General features: G+C 43.2%; 1 protein-coding gene across 4 annotated transcripts in view; it reads left to right on the forward strand.

The window, feature by feature from the left end:
• Window positions 1-22,971, forward strand: part of CDKAL1 (CDK5 regulatory subunit associated protein 1 like 1) — a 708,317-nt gene that overhangs the window by 617,516 nt on the left and 67,830 nt on the right. For 2 of the 4 annotated variants that reach the window (XM_032424786.1, XM_032424785.1), the window contains exons 14-15: window positions 6,563-6,646; window positions 9,815-9,979. In XM_032424786.1, the coding sequence (XP_032280677.1) occupies window positions 6,563-6,646; window positions 9,815-9,979 (249 nt within the window). Of the gene's footprint in view, window positions 1-6,562; window positions 6,647-9,814; window positions 10,402-22,971 lie in introns of those variants that run through there. The other 2 variants (XM_032424783.1, XM_032424784.1) reach the window with 1 other exon arrangement.

A 22,971-nucleotide genomic window follows, 5' to 3' on the forward strand; every position in this document is an offset into this window, starting at 1 on the left:
TCTCAAATAAATAAATAAAATCTTTAAAAAAAAAAAAAAAAAGAATGGTATTTTACCTCTAAGTGGGAAGAGACTCTCTTTTCTCTTGCTGGGGTGGGCACATGACTGGAAGGAAACCAGCCAGTGATTGAAGAAGACAGGACACAGGGCTGTTGTTAGACGAAATGTCATAGTCTGGTTTGATTCCAGAGACACCTTGCATCTGGTCTTCGTATATTGCATCACTGCTTTTGCAAAAAGCCAATTTTTTTTTTCAGTTTCCTTCTTGTTTCTTCTGAAATGTGAGGAAGGAATAATAGGACCACTAAGGCACTCACGGCAATTAACAGATAGGCATAGGTCAACTACTTCAAGGTATGGATATTCTACCTCAAAGGAACATTCTTTCCCTCTTGAATATATTTATTCCTGTTAATAAAGAATATTTGTTTTTTCACCCAGAAGATACTGCTTTTAAAAAGTCTGATAAAATGTATTTTCAGTCATTGTCTAAGAGTCAGATACGAATCAGCCCCTTTGAGAATAAACCGTCCAGCATCTCTCAAGAATCTTTAAGTAGACCAACAAACTGACGGCAAGCATTTTGAATACGATGGACTTTGAGTCTCATTACTTGTTTTCTGCGCCATCATCATTTTTGACACACATTCCCGTGTCATGGCCCTTTCATTACAGAATGGAATTGTCGAGTAAGGATGATATTAAATTTTAATGTTATTGCTATTATTACTGTTGACTGTTTTTAGCATTAGTATGCCTGGTTCTTTCATTCCCGCTTCTGCAGAAAACAGAAGTGTGCATAAACAGTCAGGAAAATTACCATATACCCTGGAGACCCAGCATCGCATGCTCTGCCTGTTGTGAGTGATGAATCCAAATGGAAAGGTTATCATTTTCATTAGCTAGGAAAGAACAAGACCATACTTTTCTCCAAGTGTAATTACAGTGGTTCACCAGCAACATTACACTGCAGTAATTAGTCTAAAGGTGTATGTGAGGGCAGGCTTTTGCACAGACACTAGAAATATTATTTCAGAGTTTAAGGTCACAGACTTGTGTTTAACATGTTCCAGGCAGCTTAGGGAAAAAAAAAACAAAAAACAAACTAATTTGACTGGAGCTAAAGAAAGACATTTGACATTTCCCAGAGTCATGCATTCAGAAACCAGTCAGGTAGAAAAATTGTAATTTATTATCTACAAAAACCAAGAAAACAAAGAAAAACAATAAAAAAAAAAAAGATACCCTCAACAACTTAGCTGCAGAAATTGCATGTCAGAATATTTTGTAGGCTAAACCAAGATAATATTCAAGTTTATTAGGAATGTGATATAAATAATTATGAGAGCTTTTGATATATGTGTTTTAATCTCCTTTTTTTCCCTAAGGCAATTGGACAGAAAAATTAATTTCTAGAAACTCTTCAGGGGAAGCAAAATAATTTCTTCACCTTCCTATATCTGTTGCAAGAAATAAATATTTCTCTTATACCGGTACTCAAATATATATCTGTCCTTTGTGAATGTTTTTGGACACTGAGCCGTTATACTGAGATACCAAGATCTTTCTAACCTAACCCTCCAATAGAGATTGCATTGGAATTTTTTTTCCAAAGCCTTAAATCAGGCTCCCTGTGTAAGTAAAACAGAAGTGAAAAGTGGCAAGGTGGGGGGTGGTGTGGACTAATAAAGAAAAAATAAACTATGAGAAGTTTATATTTAAAGTCATATATAGGAGTTTAGAAGAAACCTACTTCTTCTAGTGCGAGGAGTCTTATACAAGTAACATTTCTTCGCGAGATAATAAAGGTAAAGGCCACATACACACTCTGAGGTCTTTGGTTAACGTTGTGTTGTGTGCCTGCCTTAAAGCAGGTCTGTTCAGCGTCTCTCTTCCAGTCCTTACACAGCCAGCTAGGAACTTTCTGAGGACAAATGGAGAAAGAGAGTACACTCAAATTGAGCATTCATGCAGCAACCGAATTCTGCTGGAAACCACTGCTTTGCTAATGCAGGAGTGTCTGATGTGTGTTCTCTGGCCATATGGTTAGAACTGATGTTTCTCACAACTTTGGGCACTTGGGAAATTTTAAGCATGGATGTGACACAAATAACACAGCCAGCTGATTATGTAATGTACTGAAAATTCTACCCAAAACTTGAATTTAAAAACATTCCTTTTTGTTTGTCGCAGATGTTTCTCTACTCAAGGAAAAGTCATGCGCGGCAGAATCCGATCTGTGATGTTGTATGTTCTCCAGCTAGCACTCAGATAGGAGGCACCAGGGGGTGGGAGTGGTTCCAACGCTTCCTCCTCGTCCTTCTGCCCGTGCCCCTGAGCAAATCCCCACGTCTTCCTGGGCCTCAGTTTCCTCTCTGTGAAACCTGAGATTGCCAAACCCCCTTCAGCTGCTCACTTCCTGGTCGGTTTATGGGACTCCTGCCTTTATTTCCAGCCTTTATGGATAAATGAATAGATAGCTAACCATGAGACACTTTCTCCTATCTTTCCAACAAGGCCTGGAAAATTGTACCAGGTGCGTTCTTTTGTATCCAGCTCCCTGAGGTCACCAGTAATGCAGGATCCCGTGAGTCCTTTTTTCCTACGCTTTGCCTCACTTTGGTGACGCGGTGTGTGAAATGGAAGAAGGATGGTTTTACAAGACTGTTTTTATAATTCATTTTTCATAAAACATCCTTTTTTTAAAGTTTCATTTATTTAAGCGAACTTTACTACGCCCAGCGTGGGGCTCCAACACACAACCCCGAGATCAAGAGTTGCATGCTCTTCCAACTGAGCCAGCCAGGTGCCCTTCATAAAACATCTTTTCAAAGCTAGGTTAAAATGGACTAACTGAAGTTCTGCTTGCCCTAGGAAAAACAGCTTTCTCCATGGACGTTTGATGAATGAATGACGAAGTAGGCCTACCTTGTGAGAGCAAGACTGACTGCCACTTGCAGAAGTCCTGACCAATGTCCGAAAGGTCAGACTTCGTAAAAGGAAACTGAGTTTCCCCCAGAAATTCTTCACTTCCCATCCCAAGTTCCTAAACCCAAAAATGTTGAAGAAACTAAATGAGCATTTTAGTTAAGCACCTATAAATTGTATACCTGTAAAACAAATCAGAAAGAAAAGGGTTATCTTTCTTAGGATTATAAAACAAGGGCTTTGTGGGGAAGATTTTGACCGGCATCTTTAGGTTCAGCTCGACAGCTTTTTGAGAGACTTTTTAAACATTTCCTTGGTGGGTATTAGAGATCACATTACTTTTAAGTGCAGCAAGAAAGTAGCCGTAATTTGCAGAGGGCTCGAAGCATATATTGGCTTTAAGGAAAGTGAGCCTGGATTTAGAGTACATATTTCCTTCATCGGGAAGCTTGTGGGCATACCAGTCCCGAGCCTACCGATCTCCCATGAAGGATGACCTAGAACTTTGAAACTGAGAGGTCCTTAAAATATCATAACCCACTTCCTCTTCAGGCCGACTCTCCCATGTCCTGCTGCGTCCACTGACCTCTTCTTTTTGTGATGAGGAATGTGAAGGCCCGAAAAGTACTCACATCTCTTTTATCTTAAAAATAATCTACTCAGGCCCTGTGTCCTCCCACCTCCTTCAAACATGTGGCGGCTAGTGTTTTTAAATAACCCTCCTTGAGTCTCCTCTCTCCCAGGTTCGGCGGGAACTCCTCACCCCTGCTTCTGACCATCCCTCCCCCGTCGAAGCACCCCCTTCCCTCCTGTCCTGGAATGTTCCAGCTCTCTTGAAGCCGCCTCTAGACCATTCTTTGGGTTCGCGATTCCACTAGCATCCTAATTTGTGCTACTAGTCACAATCTTTATGAAACACTTCATTGTCAACCTCTTATGTATTCTTAGCAGTTTGTCTGTTTCTTAAATTACACAAGCCATCTCTGTTGACTTCTGCAGAGGGCTTGTCCAAAGCCAATGAGGTCACCTTGTGCTCCGGTCAGAGAAGAGTATCAGAACGTCAGATGGGACATAGCACGCTGTCCAGCATTCTCCGTCAGTAAGACAGACTGACCCCAACTAGTGGATTCTCTCTGCCTTTAGCACAATAGATGGCTGGGCGGTGATTGTCCTCTCCTCGTAGGACAACCTTCTTTCCCCTGGAGGTTTGCCCTTTTTCTCCAGATGCCCTGCTTTTTCCTTCAGACCAGGATATCCTTGCTGGTTAGCAGAGGCATTCTTAGGCAAACCAGGGTGATTACCCTAAATTTTGTTCGTTATATGTGGGTCGTTAACCATGCTGGGTTATCCTGTGAGATCCGGGAGAAAACAGTTGGAAAGTATAGGGGCGAGGTGGCTCATTTAGAAAAAGATGTGAGGCTTATACACAAACCCTTGGCCCCTGAGGTCCCTTACTGTCACCAAGGCAAAGTTGCTCCCCCACCCCGAGTTCCACAGGAACCCCCCCTTCCTTAATGTCATCGGTATTTTTAAGGTTACTGGAAATAGTCGATTCTCTTAAAGGTTGTATTTGATAGTCACTTCATTGCAACTTTATTCTTTAAAAAAAAAATATTGAAAAGGGCATTTATTATTGGTTTTTGTTGGTTTTTTAAGGGGATTGGAACAGATTGTGGCAGCTTTTGATCGAAGTCCTAGCTTCCTTTTGTTCATTTTTGCTTCATGTCTTTCGAAGGAACTTTAAGAGCCTCACCAGTGAGACAGAATGCGTGGCCGAGGGGACAGAAGAGGTGATGGGAGAGATGTTTGTCTCCATAAATCACTGCACATAGCCATTTTCCTGCATCCCTGTGGCAAATAATAGTTACATACTCCCTACAAATAGTTCTCCGGTGGTTGATCAAAAGCCCCGCCCTCCACCCTGCAGCCGGAGCACGGCCCTCGAACTCTGTGGCTGTTGCTCCGGGGGAGCCAGGACAGCCCAGCGGTGCTGACTCAAGCTGCCCACTTCGTTCGAACAAGACGGAAGAAGCAGCCTACCTCTTCAGTGGCTCTACGATCTCATATTGTTGCTAGATTCGTTTCCCGAAAACTTAATGTGAGATGAAGTGTAATTGCAGATTTTCTTAAGAACCATCGACAGATACTTATCCTAAGTTATAAGCAACTCACACTGTGTAATGTGTACAAACATGCTAAGTTTTCCTCCAGAAGAATATACTTCAATAAAAAACCAATATTCATCAGTCTTTTTAAATAAACAGAGCCGTTCCCGTTCAAAGGAGAAGTTGGGGAGACATTCTTTGGTTGCTACTCGATTTTTAAAAGGGATGAATGTTGCAGGAACAATTTTTAAAAGGGATGAATGTTGCAGGAACTTTCATTAGTTTTCAGGGAGTGAAGGAAGTCTTTGATAGGTATCTTCCTCGTAGAGCCCTTACGACCTCTGGCTAAAGGGGCTACATTCTGAACAAGGTAGTGAAAAAAGATAGTAAATTATGGTGTGTTTAGGTATTGCATCATATGATGGAGAGGGGAGTTTGGTGTTTTGTTTCTGTTAGGTGGTCTGTTTAGTGCAGCTGTGTTTACATTTCCTAAACGCTAACTGCCCGAACATGGTGACAAGTCCCTGTATATGAGAATAGGGACTGCTTTTTTGAAATCTTCTTGTCAATGTGCTTTAATACAGAGAGTTGTATTTATCAAGTAGTGAAGGCAAAAATAATTCTAGGCACAATCATTCAGTACAGCTAGTTGCTACTCCAGACATTTTGACAACCTTGTTAAAAAGAAGTAATTGGCACTTTAAGTGTTGCATTTCACAGTGGACGAAACTTGGAAACGGTAGAATTTTTTTGACTAGTCACATTTCTTTAACCAGTGTTTTGGTTGATTTAACTTCTTGGTTATTAAAGATGTGCGCTTAGACCATAATGTAGATCGATCTTGTAGAGAATTAACAGTCTCATATCTTTGCTGTCTTTCTTCCTAAAAAAAAAAAAAAATGAACATGGGGTCATGTCTGCAACAAAGAAGAGACGGTTGCTCATTATAGAGAGTAAATGTATATAATAAGTAAATAGCTGTAGGAATTAATCCGTAATTTCAGACTTATTTGCAATGTGTGAAATGTTTAGATGCAAGGACTTAATGACTAGTTTTTGAGGCATTTTCTTTAGTGTTACATCCCTCATAACTCAAATTAATGTTTATTACTACTCTTTCCTATTGCCAAAATATTTTCATGAATTTGGATTAGAAGCAGCCTGTTCTGGCTTGTTTCACAACACTGCTTCAAGAAAGCCAGTGATACTTAGAAGATTTTTGTATGTCTTAGAAGCCTTAATTATCTTACTTATGTTGAAGGAGGAAGATAAGTTTTGTTTCATAGTTATGTAAGAAAATAAGATTTCATGCTAGGCTCATTTTCTATTAGTGCATAGATAATAATGTCTTTCAGGAAATTTGAATTAGTGGTTCTTATATTAGCTGCTCAGTAACTGGCAATGGAGAGTCTCCTTTAAATCCAAGAGGACACTGCTTACTGATCCAAGACTCTTTGGGCTGGCATTTTTGTTTTGGGTTCTCAGGTGTTTGCCCTTACCTTTCGTTTTTTCTCCCCTTCTCTCCACAGATTGGTGAAAGACAACAAGTGTTAGTGACAGAAGAATCTTTTGATTCCAAGTTTTATGTTGCCCACAATCGATTCTACGAGCAGGTGAGAGGCACTTGCGCGTTCTTGCGCTTTCTCCAAAGTGAGAAAGGGCTGTGAAGTAAATCACTTCAAGCAAAAGGAACCGAAAGGAGGGGAGGGGTGTAGAGTCTTGTCACAGCAAGGCTGTCTTATAGCATCGATCCAGCTAGACAAGCAGGGGGCTTATCTTTGTGGCCTAGGCTACAGAGCATCCTATACAAAGGAGTAAGTATGTTTTAGTCCTCTTTAGTCTTTGCCGGGACCAGCCTTTGGCTTTGGAAGTGTTGAGCAGGTCGTTAGCGCTGTCAGAATTCCCACAGCCCGGCAGAGGAGAGGGGAAAGTCCTGTCCCGGGAACAGGAAGGACGTGTGCGACATCAGCGTGCAAGGGCAGGCATTTCCTCTCCCTGTCCCGGCGCTCACTCAGGCTCTCAGTCGGCCAGTTGTTTTTTTAGTTCTGTTTAGTTGTAGGCTTTCTTTTTTTTTTTTAACTTCCACCTTGATAAGAATGCTGGGGGCGAAGGAAAAGAGAGTCGATTCCATGGATTCAACTCAAATCATGTGACCAACCGTGGAGACCAGCATGAGGATGAAAACCCCTTCACTCTGAGCGTCTTCCTCACGGGCCCAGCGAGCCGGTGCGAAGGGCCCCCCACTCACCAGCTGCCACACCACTGGCCAGCCTGGCTTCTCTTTCAACACTGGGGATTCCACTTCCCCAAGATGGGGAGCAGTTCAGAAGCAACCGAAGAAAACAGAGTGCCTCCTTCTGGGGCCATGGCCCTGGAAAAGGCCGAGGAGGAGATGGGCTCTCCCCTCCTGGATAGGAGGCTCTCCCATGGGCATAGGGATTTCATGGGTTACTCTGGACTCTATTAACTTTTCTTTTTTAGATTTTATTTATTATTAGAGAGAGAGTGAGAGAGAGAGCACAAGCAGGGGGTGCAGCAGAGGGTGAGGGAGAAGCAGACTCCCCGCTGAGCAGGGAGCCCGATGCGGGACTCGATCCCAGGACCCTGGGATCATGACCTGAGCCAAAGGCAGACGCTTAACCGACTGAGCCACCCAGGCGCCCCTCTATTAACTTTTCTTAATACCAAATGTGTTTTCCTACTTTTTTGTTCCTTTCTCATCAAATGAAAAGTGAATTTGTTTTTTTCCTCCTGTGGGTGAAATTAGAGCTTGGGAAGCATCTTCAGGGCAGGGTGGGCAAGTCAGGGCAGGGGAGGGCAAGGGAAGCCCCCTGCCCATGTCGGAGAGCAGGGAAGCCGTAGCTGGAGAGACCTCCCGCACTGGTGCTCCCCCGGGAATAACCCCAAAGTGGGCTCTGGGTCCTCAGGAAACGTGGGAGGGACTTCTCAAGGCCCAGACTACACATGCCCTATTCCATACCCAGCAGAAACGACAGCTGAGGAAGGGTTCCCAAAGCTCCACGCTGGAGCTGAGCTTCTTCTGCATTTTCCATCTCATTAGTTGGCTCCAGAGAGCCATTTTCCTCTTCAGGCCGACCTGCTCAGCCCTGGGGAAGAACTCGATTGTGTTTTGGTCGCCTCTTCCCTCTCTTTTCTCTGCCATCTGGGTTTCTGCCTCAGCGGGGAACTTGTTTCCCCTTCATTTTAAAGGCAATGCATGCCTCATTAGCTGTTTCTTCCAATTTAAAGCAGTCGGGCTTTTTCCAATTATTAAAACTGGAGGGGGAAAAATAACACTGAGCCCTTCATTGAGATCAAGGCAGCAGATCAAGGAGAGTTATTTTTCCCCAGAATAGTACCACATCTCCCAGGGACAGTTTACTCTAGAGATTTTCTTGTTTTATAAAAACCGATTTAAAAGGGCTTTCATATTCTGATACTAAAGCTCTTTTAGTTCGTGTGCTTGCTGTGAGTAATTCACCACCCAGGTGACCTTTTTCCTATACTTTGATGAGGCCGTGGACTCAGTGGTCATAAAAAAAAAAAAAAATCAAACCCAGAAAGACCAAGATCCAGCTTCGCCTCCCAGAGAAATCGGCCGTGGCACTCTGGCTCGCATCCGACTTGTTTGTCTCTACAACGAAACATATCAAAGATTTCAGAGGAACGAGTTTTCTAAAATAAGATGAGTTCCAGAAGTGAAGATTGTATCTAGATATCAAAGTTTTACTGGATTGGAATTAGTCTATTTGTTTTGGATCCTAACTTGAAAAAGACTGACGAGCGGCTGAGGCACTGAAATAGAAACGTGAGGGAGACACACTGCGTGCAAACCTCCTCCGGGTCCCCAAGGAGGGGAACGTTTGCTCGAGGTAAACAAGTGCTTTTATCAGAAATCTCGAGTGGAGAGAGACCGTCTGACAGTTTCCTGTGAACTAGCCAAAGTAGCCTTCAGAGCCGCCGATCCTACGTGGAGGTAGACGTAACAAACGTATGCATTTCATAACAGCAAAAGAAGTGAACAGGAGCCGTTCGTTAAAGGAGTCATTTAGCTCCAAACACCAATATTTGGGCCATTAAAAAGGTCGCTTTTAAATGTTCTTCCTCTTCACCCCCCAAATCACACGCCTGTGCTCACACACACACACACACACGCTCATATACACACAAACATGCAGGCCTTTATTTGAAGTGTCTACTCAAACCATGATTCTGACGGCTGACTTGGCAGGTATTAAAAGTATAAAGCTTTCATCAGTGTTGTCTCAGTTTTCTGCATTGCATGGGACAGCCAAGAAGAGCAGAACATCAAAGACCTGTCCAGAAGTGACTGGCTGGTTGCTGGGGGCTCTCCCGGGTCTGCCTGCCACATGCCTTAGGACAGCAGGTGTCCCGCAGCGAAGGGGCATTGTCTCCAGCCCGGAAGCTCCTCCCACATGTGCCTTCCTTGCCGACAAGAGCTCCAGATCCTTGAGCAGCTAGAAGATGGAGCCCACTCGGGATAACATCTCGGGGCAGAAGAAAAGATACTAGGGGGCAGCTGGGGAAACCCGAATAAAGGATGGACTTCGGTGAATAGTAATACATCAGTATTGGTTCATTCATTGCGACAAATGTGTCGTACTTGTGGTAGGATATTCGTAATAGGAAAACGGGGGATGAGGTATCCAGGAATCCTCTGCTTTCTTTGTAGTCATTCTATAAATCTAAAACTGTGTTCGAAAATTGAAAGTTTTTTTTTTTTTTAAACAAAATTAAGCCTTCTGAAATTTTCTTTAAAGGTTTTAGTGCCAAAGAACCCCACATTCATGGGGAAAATGATCGAAGTGGACATTTATGAATCAGGCAAACATTTTATGAAAGGGCAGCCGGTGTCAGATGCCAAAGTATACACGCCATCCATCAGCAAACCATTAGCAAAGGGAGAAGTCTCAGGTTTAACAGAGGTGAGTAAAAGACGCTTTTCTCTCTACCTTGCTGGTAAAACAGCAGCTGCGGAAGCACAGCGATTCCAGACCGTGTTTCTGTTATCATTTATGGTTCCCTTTTTATGTATGCATGAGGCTTTCATCCTTCCTGACAGACTGAAATCTGAGTTAGAAAGATGCGTTTTCGCTGAGGCCTTTAGCTTTGCTTCTCCTCCTGTAGAGGGAATGTTCCCGCTTCTAGGCTAGACGCGGAGGGCTAAGGGCATGTTCAGGTGGAAGGTGGAACGCTGAAGATCCTCTGATCCAGTGTGTGTCTGTGTCAGTGGATCCCAAGGAGAAGGGAGTGAGGAGAGGAAGGTTTTCTCCCCTTACAGAGCCGTTGGTAATACAGTGAAAGCCTGCCCTTAAACAGGCGCTAAAGCGTGGCCGTGTGTGTGGTGAGGGTGCTTTTTTCGAGGGTGTTCGTTGAATATCTGCTTTGGTCATGTGGAGCGAAAATTAAACAATTTTTTTTCCTTTCTATAAAAAAGTAACCTGACCCCTCTTTTATACCTTGGTGTAAATCTGGCTGTTTGCCAATCTCTCTCTCTTACATTTCATTGAGCTACAGTTGTAAAAGCTGATGGGGTGTGAAATGAAAATGTGTATCACATTTCTAAGCATCATTTGATGTCCTTTCTCCAACACAATTGTTAAGCACTCCAAAAAAAGCATGCAGCAGTGACTTCACATACGGAAAAATGAGAAGCAATATTTATCTGGCCGTCGAGTTCCACGATTGTTTGAATATATGTATTATCTTTCCCCTCAAAATAAATTGCCAGGGCATGTTAATTAAGCGTCGAGCGTAGTGACAAAGAGGGTCCTGTTATCTATATTCTCACTCACTGTGGTGATGGACTCTGGTGTCCAAACATGAGTGACGCCTCTCGGGAGCCTGACAGGTGCATGTGAAGAATCAGCACGCACGGCCATCTGACTGATGGTGGAGTGACGCAGGCTCGCCTTTGTCAGGGCCCTGCCAACTCTGTGTCATCCCGCTCAACCAGGACTGAACCCTGTACTTGATAAGCATAGCCATTAATGGTGGCTGTTGTTTAACAAACAAACAAACAAAATCCTTGGTGTTTGGGATGGATGACCAGGAAGGAACAGTAGAATCCAAAATTTAAATTCTCTTGCTTAGAAATTTGGCTTCTGATGTGTTAGTGAATACTTGAGAGATTTTTAAAGGAAGTTGGCTTTTTGTTGTGTTGTTACTGTTTGTTTTTCTACAGAGTATGTATTACAAGGTTGACTTTAAATTACCACCATGGAAAGGATTTCGCAGCAAATGGCAGCAGTGGGCAAATGATTGTTTCATAGATTTAATTCCTTCAATGTACGTCTATTGAAAAGGATTACGTTTTGAAACATTATCCTAAACAAAGAAAAGTAATACCCTTTTGTTAGTTCCTTGACTATCCTGTTACTTGTTACAAGGGCAACGCCATTTAAATTCGGGGGGGCGGGCAGCCTTTTCCTATCCCCCTTCCTCCGTCCCTCCAGCCTAGAAGACGTGTCGTCATCTGTTCTACCAACGGCCCTTCTCTGCACCGGGCTGTCCCAGCTCCTAGGTGAGATGAGGAAAAGGTCACTTGTGTGTTGGCCCTCCTCGGTTTCTAGGAAGGGGCAAGGCCACATGCGTGAGGCCAAAGGGTTAGGACTGTTGATTTGGATATTTGCATCAAGGGAAAATCAGGCAAGTCTTCCATCACCATTTGTGACTTCCTGTACGTTAACGAGTGTAGCTTTACACTTCATTACTTGTCAGCTCTTAAAGATATGCCAAGCTTGGGGTCAAAAAGCCTTCTTCAGTGAATTTGCCCTGATGTTAGAAATGTTTTTGCTGATAATATAAACCAAAATAAATTAAGCAGGAAGAGAACAGCTTCTTCCATTTTTATAGAGTGGAGAAGTGGATGGTAGAGGTTAGAATCATGTCAGACACTTTGAGCTCTTTGAGCACCGACGAAGGTGCTGGAACTCTTGAATGAAAAAACCAGCTTACCTCGTCCCTGGATGAAGCATTGCCCTGGGGTCCAAAAGACCTGAGTTTGCATCTGGACTTGCCGGTCTACCCTAGTCATGCAACTGCCGAGCTTAATTTGGCCTTAATTATGATGGGAATACTAATGTCTAGCTCATAGGGTCATTGAAAGGAGTCCGTTTGGTAGTGTATGTAAGCCACCCAGTACTATTCCTAGAACGTAGTGAATAGCCACCAAGGAGTTGTTTCCCCTTTCCCTTAAATCTAGTTGTCTCTAGAAAGAGCAAACTCTGAAGAGGACCTGGTACTAATAATTGTTGTGTTCGTTGTTTTAGCCCTCACCATGCAGTACATGCTGTAGGAGGGTAAGCAAGGGGGGTGGATTTCTGTGTTACGATAATCTGTTCAGGGCCAGAGGACCCATCCCATAGGAATGTGTTTCCGCATTTTGTAGGCTTTTCCTTAGTTTTTCTAGAATGGTGAGGAAAATCTATCCTGTATACTTTGTAAAGAAATCTGAAAAGGTCAGAGCATCTAAAGCAAAATATTGTCTTACAAAATTATTGTCCATAGTAAATGCATTTACCCTCGTTGAGAATTTTATGATTCTTCTCTATGTATTGAGCCCCATGCTACTTTAGAGTTATTTTGTCTCACTTTAAGTCCTGTTTGCATTTTCTGATAAAACTGGTGAGAGGTAGAACAGACTGGGGGAAGGAGCACAGACTGGGTGGGCATCATGAGATCCAGATTATAGCATTCTGGCATTTGCTGTAACAGACTTTGTGACCTTTTGTATATCACTTAGGTTCTCTGGACCTCAGTTGTCTCTGCGATTCTGTGATTGAAATATTCTATTTGACAAAAATGGATTGGCTGCCTACCCTGTGGCAGGGCTTTAAATTCTATAAATATTAATAGACATCAGGCCTTGTTATTTTCAGATAATAAATAAATGGCCACAACATGATGGAAAAGGAAAGCAATAATAAAGTCAAAAGGTTACTGTCCTCTAAGAAATTATATGTTAGTGGAAACAGCATATAGTAACATCTTTTGATGATTATTCCTGTCTTTCCTTTCAGTTTGGTTAGAGTAATAGAGAATTAGAAGGAGAGGGCGACAGGAAAGAACCAGAATTAGTCTGGATGTTTTTAGGGAAGATGGAAGAAAACTGCTACCTATAACCTAATAGGGAACATTTTTGAGTAAGTATCATTTTAAGGATAATCAATTTCAGAAAAAGTTTATATAATAATTAAACAGTGGAAGGCATCATGGAGTTCAAAGGGAACTTTATATATATATATTTATATTTATATAAATATAAATCAAAGAAAGGGGAGATCGTGAACTTTTATATGGAAAGTATCGGGGAGCTTTGTTCTAAGGAGGAAGCAAGGGATACATACATTTTCATAGATGTTCTCGGATAATAATTCTCAAGTGTGGTCTCCAGACTTGCAGCATCAGCAAATCTTAGAACTTGTTAAAAAGGCAAATTCTCGGGCTTCAAACCAGACCTGAATCGGAAACTCTGAGAGCAAAGCCCTGTTTTCTTAATAAGCTGGGTAATACTGATGCATGCTCAAGTTTGAAAACCACTCTTCTAAGAAAATGATTCACAAGTGGGAAAGAGCGTTTGCTATTTATAAAAGCAGTTTTAATATTGTTATGTAATAATGCCAAATTTCCACACTTCCAACTTCAGAAGATAGTGTGGGACAGCATCCCCTTGGATGGTGGAGACCGTCTCATCTATGTATTAATAATTCTTCAGAAGTGGGTTGTAAAAATGATTGTGGGGACATGCAAAAGTTGCATGCATGTGGGGAGGGGGTATTTAGTGGGAGGGGCCGGAGGCATAGGAACCGTGAGAAAAAACACAGTTTTAAGATGTTGAAGAGCAGTGATATTTTTGCCATGCTCCCTCATAGAGCCTAAATTTGTAGTAACATATCCTGTTCAATGTGATGATCATTTTATACAGTTGAAGTTTCCTTAGAAAATTGCTATGCCGTCCAGTCATGTCACTGGAAGAAAACCTGCAGGGAAACAGGGCCTACTATCACCTGCACCAAATTCCTGACCATTCAATAATACGAAAAATTACCCGAGAGCCATCATCAAAGACTGGGATCAAGGAGTTGTTTTGTTTTAACCCAGTTATGGAAAATTTGTACGATAGCAGATTTCAAGCATAATACAAAAGCAGAGAGAATAGCATAATCATCTCACATACCCATCACCCACCTTTAATATGTGTAACTTCTTTCTTCCACACTGAAAATCCCAGCTCCCGATCACCCGGCGTAAGTGCTCATGTGCTTTATCCTGTAATACGCACATGACTGTCCAATAATGACCATACCAGCGCCATCACCAACAATGCAATTACTGAGCGCAGAGTTTAGTTGTGGTGGTGGTGGTGGTGGTGGTGGTTTTACAGGTTTCTGTTGCTGGGTATTTCCCTTGAGGGACGTCCATGCAGATAGTGGTTGCCAAAATCACTCCTCTCTGCACGGCTCTACCAGCCGATGAATACTCTGCTAGGAGCATCTGTTCCACTTTGTTTTCAGTTTTTTTGGAATTTTAAAAATTTAATTTTGTTTCAAAATTATGTAAAATATTTAACAAAATCAAATCCACGGAAGTATGTTCTGAGAAGTTCACCTTCTGTCTTCTCCACCCTGTTTCTTCTCTTACCTATTTAAGGAATTTGTTTTAGTTTTGGGCTTATTCTTCCAATGGTTTGCTTTAACGATACAAACAAATACATGTACATGTTTTTGTCACTTCCTTCCTAGATAAATTGTAGACACTTTTGCTATTTTTCATTTGACAGTGTATGTTGACAGTTACTGCATAGCAGTATATAAAAATTCAATGAATGCTTTTAATGATTTTTGTTAGGCTTTTAAACAAAATACATGAGAGTCTGTATTGTTCTAGTATCTAAGTTGAATAATATTACAGTGTACGAAACCCAACATCTTTTTGGTCAAAGAAAAGATAGGCGGGATTACCTCAGAGTATTTAGGTAGCCAGAGAGACAGTAGGCCAGTCAGAGGTTAGGAGTGGTCAGCCACACAAGCACAACACGGTCTAGAAGCCAACGGTGGCCGTGAGCACCTGCATTCAGAAGAGAGGATGCTTTGGCCATGGGAGCTCAAAAACTCTGAAGACCGTCCCTATTTGGAAATGAATGCAGCTAGTTACCTTAGCCTGGTGCCATTATACATTTGATTCATTTACTTCCCTTTGTTGAGTCTGTGCTTGTGAGTCAACCTTGTGATTATAATTTGCCTTCCTATGCATATCTGCCGACAAGAAGAAAATAGATTTATTCAGCCCTTATAAGTATGCTGTTAATAAATTGGTATTCTGGTTTTATATACTGGTCTCCTTTGTTCTGTCCTTGTGGTCTTTTCTGTAAGTGAAGGACAGTTTCTGAGCTTTCAAGGTTGTGAGCCAAAAGCCCTGGGCCCTGTGAAATTCCCCAAGGTCACACATGCTACCTCATGTGACCTCTCAAGAGGCAGCAAGGGATTTTTCCTCTCTTAATACCCACTCTGCCATTGGCTGAATATCCCATGCCTATTGCTGTGACTCAAAGCCAGCACTCATGGCATGCTCATAATAGGCCAAGTACTATGCCAAATATCTTATACACATTCACTCCTAACCCTGTGAGGAAGGTACTGTTATTATTCCTCTTTCATAGATAAGGGGTCTGAGCATCAGCAACTCAATAAAGAACCGAAGTCACAAAATTAAGAGATGGGAGAGTCAAGCCAGGATCGATATGCAGCTCTTACCAACTTTCAAGCCTATGTTCTTGTTTTTGAATTGTGGTAGAACATACATGTACATAAATCTTACCATCTTAACCATTTTTAAGTGTCTAGTTCAGAAGCATTATGTACTGTACATTCACCCTGATGAGCAACAAATCTCCATGACTTCTTTCATCTTGTAAAACTGAAACTCCATTCCCATTAAGTAGCTCTCCATCCACCCCTCCCCCCGCCCTTAGCAAGCACCGTTCTATTTTCTGTCTCAGTGAATTTGACTACGCTGGGTACCTTATATAGGAGGACTCATACAATATTTGTCTTTTTCTGACTGGCTTATTTCACCCAGCAGAGCGTCCTCAAGGTTCTTCCACATTGTACCATATGTCAGAGTTTGCGTCCTTTTGAAGGCTGAACAATATTCCATTCTATGTGTCTGCCACATTTTGTCGATCCAGTTATCTGTCAGTGAATAGTGGGGTTGCGTCCACGTTTTGGCTACTGTGGATAATGCTGGGATGAATATGGTTGTACGAACACTTGTTTGAGACCTCGATTTCTCTTCTTTTAAGTATATACCCAGAAGTGGACCTACCATGGCCTATGGGAGTTCTATTTTTAATATTTTTAGGAATCACCAGACTGTTTTCCTCAGCAGCTGCACCATTTTACATTCCCACCAACAATGCAGGCTTCCCATTTCGGCACATCCTCACCAACACGTGGTATCTTCTGGGTTTTTTTGGTAGTGGCCCGTCCTGATGGGTATGAGGTCAGGCTTGGGTTTTTCAGTCCAGGCTCATACCACCTTTCCCTTTGGAGTTGCAAGAGTCTTACTGACAACTTTCTTCTATATACCAGTGCGGGCTTAACGCTGCATGCAGAGAGAGAGAAAATGATGAGAAAATGGACGGTATTAACCATCTCCTCTGTGTTCTGTGGAAAGTGGTATTCGAGTTACCAGCCTGTGTTGGGAAGACAGGAGAATATGAACACTGCCCTGCTTGATCAAGGCTAACTCGTTTTACTCCTGATGTTCTTTTTTCTTTTGTGGCCCGTGTCCTAACAAATCACTTGAATCCTACCATTTCTAAGATCGATAAGAAGTCAGAGCCATTTTGTGCCTGAATCAGAAGAAAATTCTCTCTGATTCCAAACTTAAGTAGTGAGTTTTATTCTAATGATTTTCTCTTTCTGAGTTTATTCCTAGTAGGAAAGGATTGCTTTAAAGAAAGAAGAGGGAGGGGGGCTTTGTGAAAAGAGCTTGAGATTTGGAGTCTCCCGTGTTTGGGTTCAAATTGGAATTCCACGCTACTCTGCTCCTGTACAACTTCTTGACTCACGGTTTCTTCATTTGTCAAATGGACACATTGATCCACAGAGCACTAAATTAGATAATGTGGGCAAAGTGCCTGGTGTGTCACAGATACATTAATATTTGATAAAGGGATTCAGTAAGTATCGTTTTAAAAATCAGTGATTTCCTGGGTCTTGATTTTTTTTACTTCAATTTTTTTTAAAAGTACTTTACTTCCATTGGCTTTCACTCTACAGTACTGAACAGTCAGTTGAGAACCCTGATGCTGGATTCTGATTACGTGGGTCTGAATCTGTTTCACCACTTACAAGGAGTATGACCTTGGGTAAACTACTCTTCCTCTCTCCACCTCCACTCTCTCCTCTGTAAATGTGGATAACAATAGTACCTACTTCACGGGATTACATGGAAATGGCTTAACAGTCAATGAAGGTTGGCCACTCTTCATATTATCATTATTAATTTGTGATACATTCCAAGCAATGAAGCAGAGAAGGTAAAAATCGCCCAACCTTTTATCATTTCAAAAGCTGTAATCGGGGTGTCTGAGTGGCTCAGTCAGTTGAGCGTCTGACTCTTGGTTTGGGCTCAGGTCATGATCTCAGGGTCGCGAGATCGAGCCCTGCATCAGGCTCTGTGCTCAGCGTGGAGTCGGCTTGAGACTCTCTCTCCCTTTCCCTCTGTCCCTCCATCCTGTGCACGCTCTCTCTCTCAAATAAATCTTAAAAAAAAAAAAAGTTGTAATCCTCAGCTGTTGACTTCCTACAAAATGGCAGATGAAAACAGACAAACTTGGAAAAGCTCCTCCACATAATGAGAACAACACATTAGCAGAAAGAGACTCCATAGCAATTTAATAGCATTGCCTGTTCTTCCTGACAGACATTTCTCTCTCTTTCTGTGTCTTTCTAAAGGAGAATATTCTAGAATGGAGAGCTGGACCTACCATTCTGTTTCTCAGAAGTGATGGGAAGGCTGCCCCCAGGGTGGCTGGCTGCTGCCTGTTTCTCATCTGCTGAGACTTTGATCCCAATAATGGATTCACTTGAGCAGCTAGATAGCTGAGCACCAACACAGCTGACTGCACAGGGAAAGGAAGCAGAATTTTAAAGGGTGGCATGGTTTGCCTTCATTACCAGACAAAGGGCCAGCAGGATATTCAGGTGTACTGAGTTTTATGTACAAACCATACTATATTTTCGGAGCTCTGACCCTTACAAAAGCACCGTTAAAGTGCTTTCCTCTTCATCTAACATTCATTTCCAAAACCACTGAAGTGAAAGGGTCTATTAGTTCAGGGCCAGATTTGAAAGCACATGAAAACTGCATTCATGAGGTTAAGAAATGGCTTAATAATTAAGTTAAAACAGTTGAAAGTGGATCTAATTTCAAACAGATCAGCTAACCGTGTTAGAAGCAAATGAGGGTGTGTTCCTTCCTATTTTCCTTCTACCTCTAAGATACCGGCTCCAACCCCACGCGGTTTTTCTCGTTTCTTTTTAAACTTTATATAAGATTGACTTCTTCATTGCCTCTTATGTTAAAACATAGTACATTTGATATTTAGTGGAAACACACCGTGGAAAACATAGTACATTTGATATTTAGTCCATTTCTTTCATACTGCACCCAATTAGTGTCCTTTGCTCACCCGTTGGGACGTAGTTGGATGTTGCCATCTAGATACATAGATTTTATTCTGTACTGCTGAGCTATATATTTTATTGGGCATTACAGCTGAACTCATGTGATTATGTCAGTTCAGGATGCACTTAGTATGTCTGCAGTACCTTTTGGTACCTGCTTGGTTACCGTCCAAAGTATCATCTGAGCGACCCGCCGCTCAACAATTAGCTTTCTTTTTTTTTAAAGATTTTATTTATTTATTTGACAGAGAGAGACACAGCGAGAGAGGGAACAGAAGCAGGGGGAATGGGAGAGGGGGAAGCAGGCTCCCCGCCGAGCAGGGAGCCCGACGTGGGGCTCGATCCCAGGACCCTGGGATCATGACCTGAGCCGAAGGCAGACACTGAACGACTGAGCCACCAGGCGCCCCAACAATTAGCTTTCATTCCTCTTTCATCACTACTTGTGCCGCCAGACGATAATTTCCTCCTCCTGAGGCTTGGCGCTGGGGCATGGTGAGGGGAACTGCGTGCATCGAGAAACTAATTGCGCCTTCATAGTAATAATAGCTCCCAGTCAGTGAGCCTCCTATGCGCGCGGCGTTAAGGCTTTTTACCTGTGTCACCTCTTTACCTGTGTCACCTCGCTGTATTCTTGTAGCCTCGGCCAGGGCAGCTAGAGCACGAGATCTAGAAGACAAGAGCACTGCTGTGCTCGCTCACAAAGAGGCATCAGAAGGGGGACTGGGGCAGGCACTGCCCCTCCCTCTGGACCCGTTGTCCACACTGCGGGAGGGAGTAGAAGGCACAGCGAGCTGGAGGTCAGAGGCAGGGGCAGACTCCCAGAGCAAGGAAGGAAAAAGACTAGGCCCCCTGCGACTGGATTGTTCACACATGCGTCATGCGCGGGGTGCCTGGCGTCTGGGGGTTTCAACATTTACCGACCATAATGTTACCTAGGCGCTGGCCCAGATATTGGCAGTAGAAATGACAGATGTGATCTGGCCTTTAGGAGGTTTCAGTCTGGGTGTTGTTCTGGTAATACTGCTCTTCATCGGGACCCTGGTAGGCCGGGATTGGGGTGAGGGAGGGGGTCTTACATAGGTACATTAGCTGCCCCGTGCAACATAATGGCTCTCAGGGTGAAATTTTATGGGCGATTTTTACCAAGTCTAAAATGAATTCATTAAGAACAAAAGGTATTCTTCATCATAGAAGCACCGAACAGAAAAAGCTTTCTTAGGAAAACCAAAGTGGTATCTCAGCAACACCCAAACATGAAAGGTCAGGTAGGCCCAATCTCCTATCCCACTGATGGGAGGAGGGAGACTCCAGGGGAGGATTTTCTCCTGTGATGATCTGAACTCATGTGTCCTGAACTACACTTTCATGCTCTCGCTTTGACTACATTACTCTTCCTTCGGATGTCTTTCCCATTTTCCTCCGTCGGCAGTGACCCGTGCTAGCATGGCCGTGTGCCTCGTTTGCCTGGGACAGTCTTGCTTTACACCTGTTGTCCTGATGCCATTAATCATGGTGCCCCTCTATTCACTCCCCACCACGTCCTGGTTCGGAAGATGAATTACGCAGCCATCCCATCAATTTCTAAAGCGGACCCAGCACTTTGCTAAGCAGTGCTTGGGATGCAGAAGTCTAGGATGTGGTCCTTGCCCTCAGGGAGAAGAAAGTGTAGTTGGGAAGAGAAGATATGTGCATTTGAAACAAAATATGTAACATAGCAAGTGCTCAATAAGAAATTGGAAGCTAGGAACCTCTGAAGGGTGGAAGCATCAGGGGATGTGTGGGTCAGGGTTCTTTGTAGACAACAGAAAAGCGTTCATCTAATTTAAACAGGAAGGGAGGGATACAGGAGGGATACGGTTTGCAGAATTGTTGGAAGGGCTGGCGAGTAGACTCTGCTAGAGCAACAGAAACAACACCCAGAACCACATAGAAGCTGCTGATAAGAAGTGTTCCCTCTGCCCCCACCCTGCACCTCAACGCAGAGCTCCCAAGCCCCGTCCGCCTCCTCACGAAGCTCACTCCACAATCAGGGCCTCTCGGCATGGCCCCGGAGTGTGGAACCTGGGTCTCAAGCTTGCGCCCAGGGACAGAGGAGGATGGGAGATGGTCCTTGGAATGTGTAGTGGTAAGAATTCTGCGTGTGGAGACCCGGAGGTGTGACAAGGTTGTTGGAACAGTTTCCACTGCAGAGGGGTCATGGATGTGCTGGGGTTAGAACTGGGCTTGGAGGGTGGAAAGGGCCGAGTCAGGCAAGTGAAGAAGGACATTGTTCTCAGTGTGGAAGGAGCACAAGTCAAGGGACAGAAAGCACAGGAACAGAGCTGGCCTCACGTGGGCATCCATATGCAGACGCGGGCCTGTGGGAGGCAGTGGGAAGTGTCGGCTGTGAAGGGGGAGACCGCTGGGTTGTGAAGGGGGAGACCGCTGGGTTCTGAAGGGAGATTGCACGAGACAGAAGTTAGGCTTTGCTGCATGAGCGCATGAACTCTGAAACCCCGGGCTTCACCTAACAAAGTTCTATTTCCTGCACACACCGCAGCACATCTAGTACCTTGTGGTGGGCAGTTTGGAATCAGGATGGTCCGCTCCACACAGTCCCTCAGGGACCCAGGCTGATGGCAAGCAGAGAATTGCTGGAGAGCCAGGCTCTTCCCTCCCTCAGCCCTGGAGCGGCAGATGACGTTTCTGTTCACAGCCGTTGACCAGAATATTCACGTGACCCCACCTACTTCAAGAGTTTGGGAAATACATACTTATGAATAAGTAAGGAGAAGATGTGGGTAAATGACAGAAGCGTTTGCTGTGGCCTGTTGGAAAGTCTTTGAACATGAGCATAACCATGACAGCCACCTGCGGGAAGAAAAACTCAGGAGCACCGGGCCACCCTCTCTGTCCTGCTCACCACCAGCCCCCCAGGCCCAGCACAGCACCTGGCTTATAGTTGGCGCTCGGGACATATTTGTTGAATGAACTTGGCTCTCAGTGACATGCAGGGTAGAATGGATAGTTTCTCAACCAGAGGCAGAGAAGTTAAGGATAAATCTATTACTTCGACTTGGGATATTAGTATATTCTTCCACGGGCTAAGAAAGAAAAATCATAGTCAAGCTACACAACCTGTTCTTGGAAGTCATTTGACGTCTTGATAAGCGGATTGCAAAAGCCCCATTTTAAATTGATAATAATCTTGCAAATTTAAATTCTTTTCATGGAACCTGTAAGGATGAGTACTTTAGACCTGGGATGCTTCTAACCGTAAATTTGCGTTTTCTTCCCTTTTCCTTTCTAATGATGAATCTGACAGCCTGTTTCTCCCGTCATACTCACAGTATTGACTTTGAGATGTGCCTCAAATAATAGAACTATGGATATTTCTGTTTTCTAACGTAGTTTGCAGCGTTTTAAACTTAAAGGGTTTTGGAGAAACAAATTTTCTCCTGCCCTCTGTCTCCCCAGTGCAATTCTATAAAATTACTGGGAAACATAAATATTCAAGCCATATGTCAAGTCAACAGTTATCTGTTAGGAAGTCAACCTATAGAAATGGGATGCATTGCCCTTCAGATTTGCCACCACTTGAGAGAGAAAGCTAAAGGACCACAAAAGCAAAGAACCATTACAGATGTACTTTATCAAGATGAGCATTTTCCTTCCAGAAGCTCCTGGCTCCCAGGGCTTCTCTCTCACAGACATCCGTTCTGAAAGATAGAGTATCTCTTCAGCACATGAGCTTTGGAGTCATACTGTGTGGATTTGGACTTTTGGCTCTCTTCCTTATTAACTGTATGATCCTTGGCTGATCACTTACCCTCTCTAGGTATGTTTCCTCTCTTATAAATTGGGAGTAATAGAATCTATCTGACAGGGTGATTTTGACGAATGAGGTAATGCATGGGAAGCACTCAGAGCATTACCTGGCACGTAGGAAGTGATCAATGAATATGTGGTGTGAAACTGGGGGCATGGTGATAGTCAGTGAAGATTTATCTGGGCCCAGTTAATCAAGATGCTAATGATATTGTGTCCATGGGCCATGGGTGATGTTTTGCCCGAATCACGTATATACCATGAGAAGAGGACTAGGTCATTGGTTTTTTCAGGTACATATATCACCAGCAAGAACATTTGTAAAGTCTAGTTGCCTAAAATAAATATTCATGATCATGATTTAAGTTCCCCTTTTTCACTGACTTTGTGTGGCTATTTTTTTTCTCTGATCC

The sequence above is a fragment of the Phoca vitulina genome, unplaced genomic scaffold (assembly GCF_004348235.1).
Source record: "Phoca vitulina isolate PV1807 unplaced genomic scaffold, GSC_HSeal_1.0 scaffold31, whole genome shotgun sequence".
Lineage (NCBI taxonomy): Eukaryota > Metazoa > Chordata > Mammalia > Carnivora > Phocidae > Phoca > Phoca vitulina.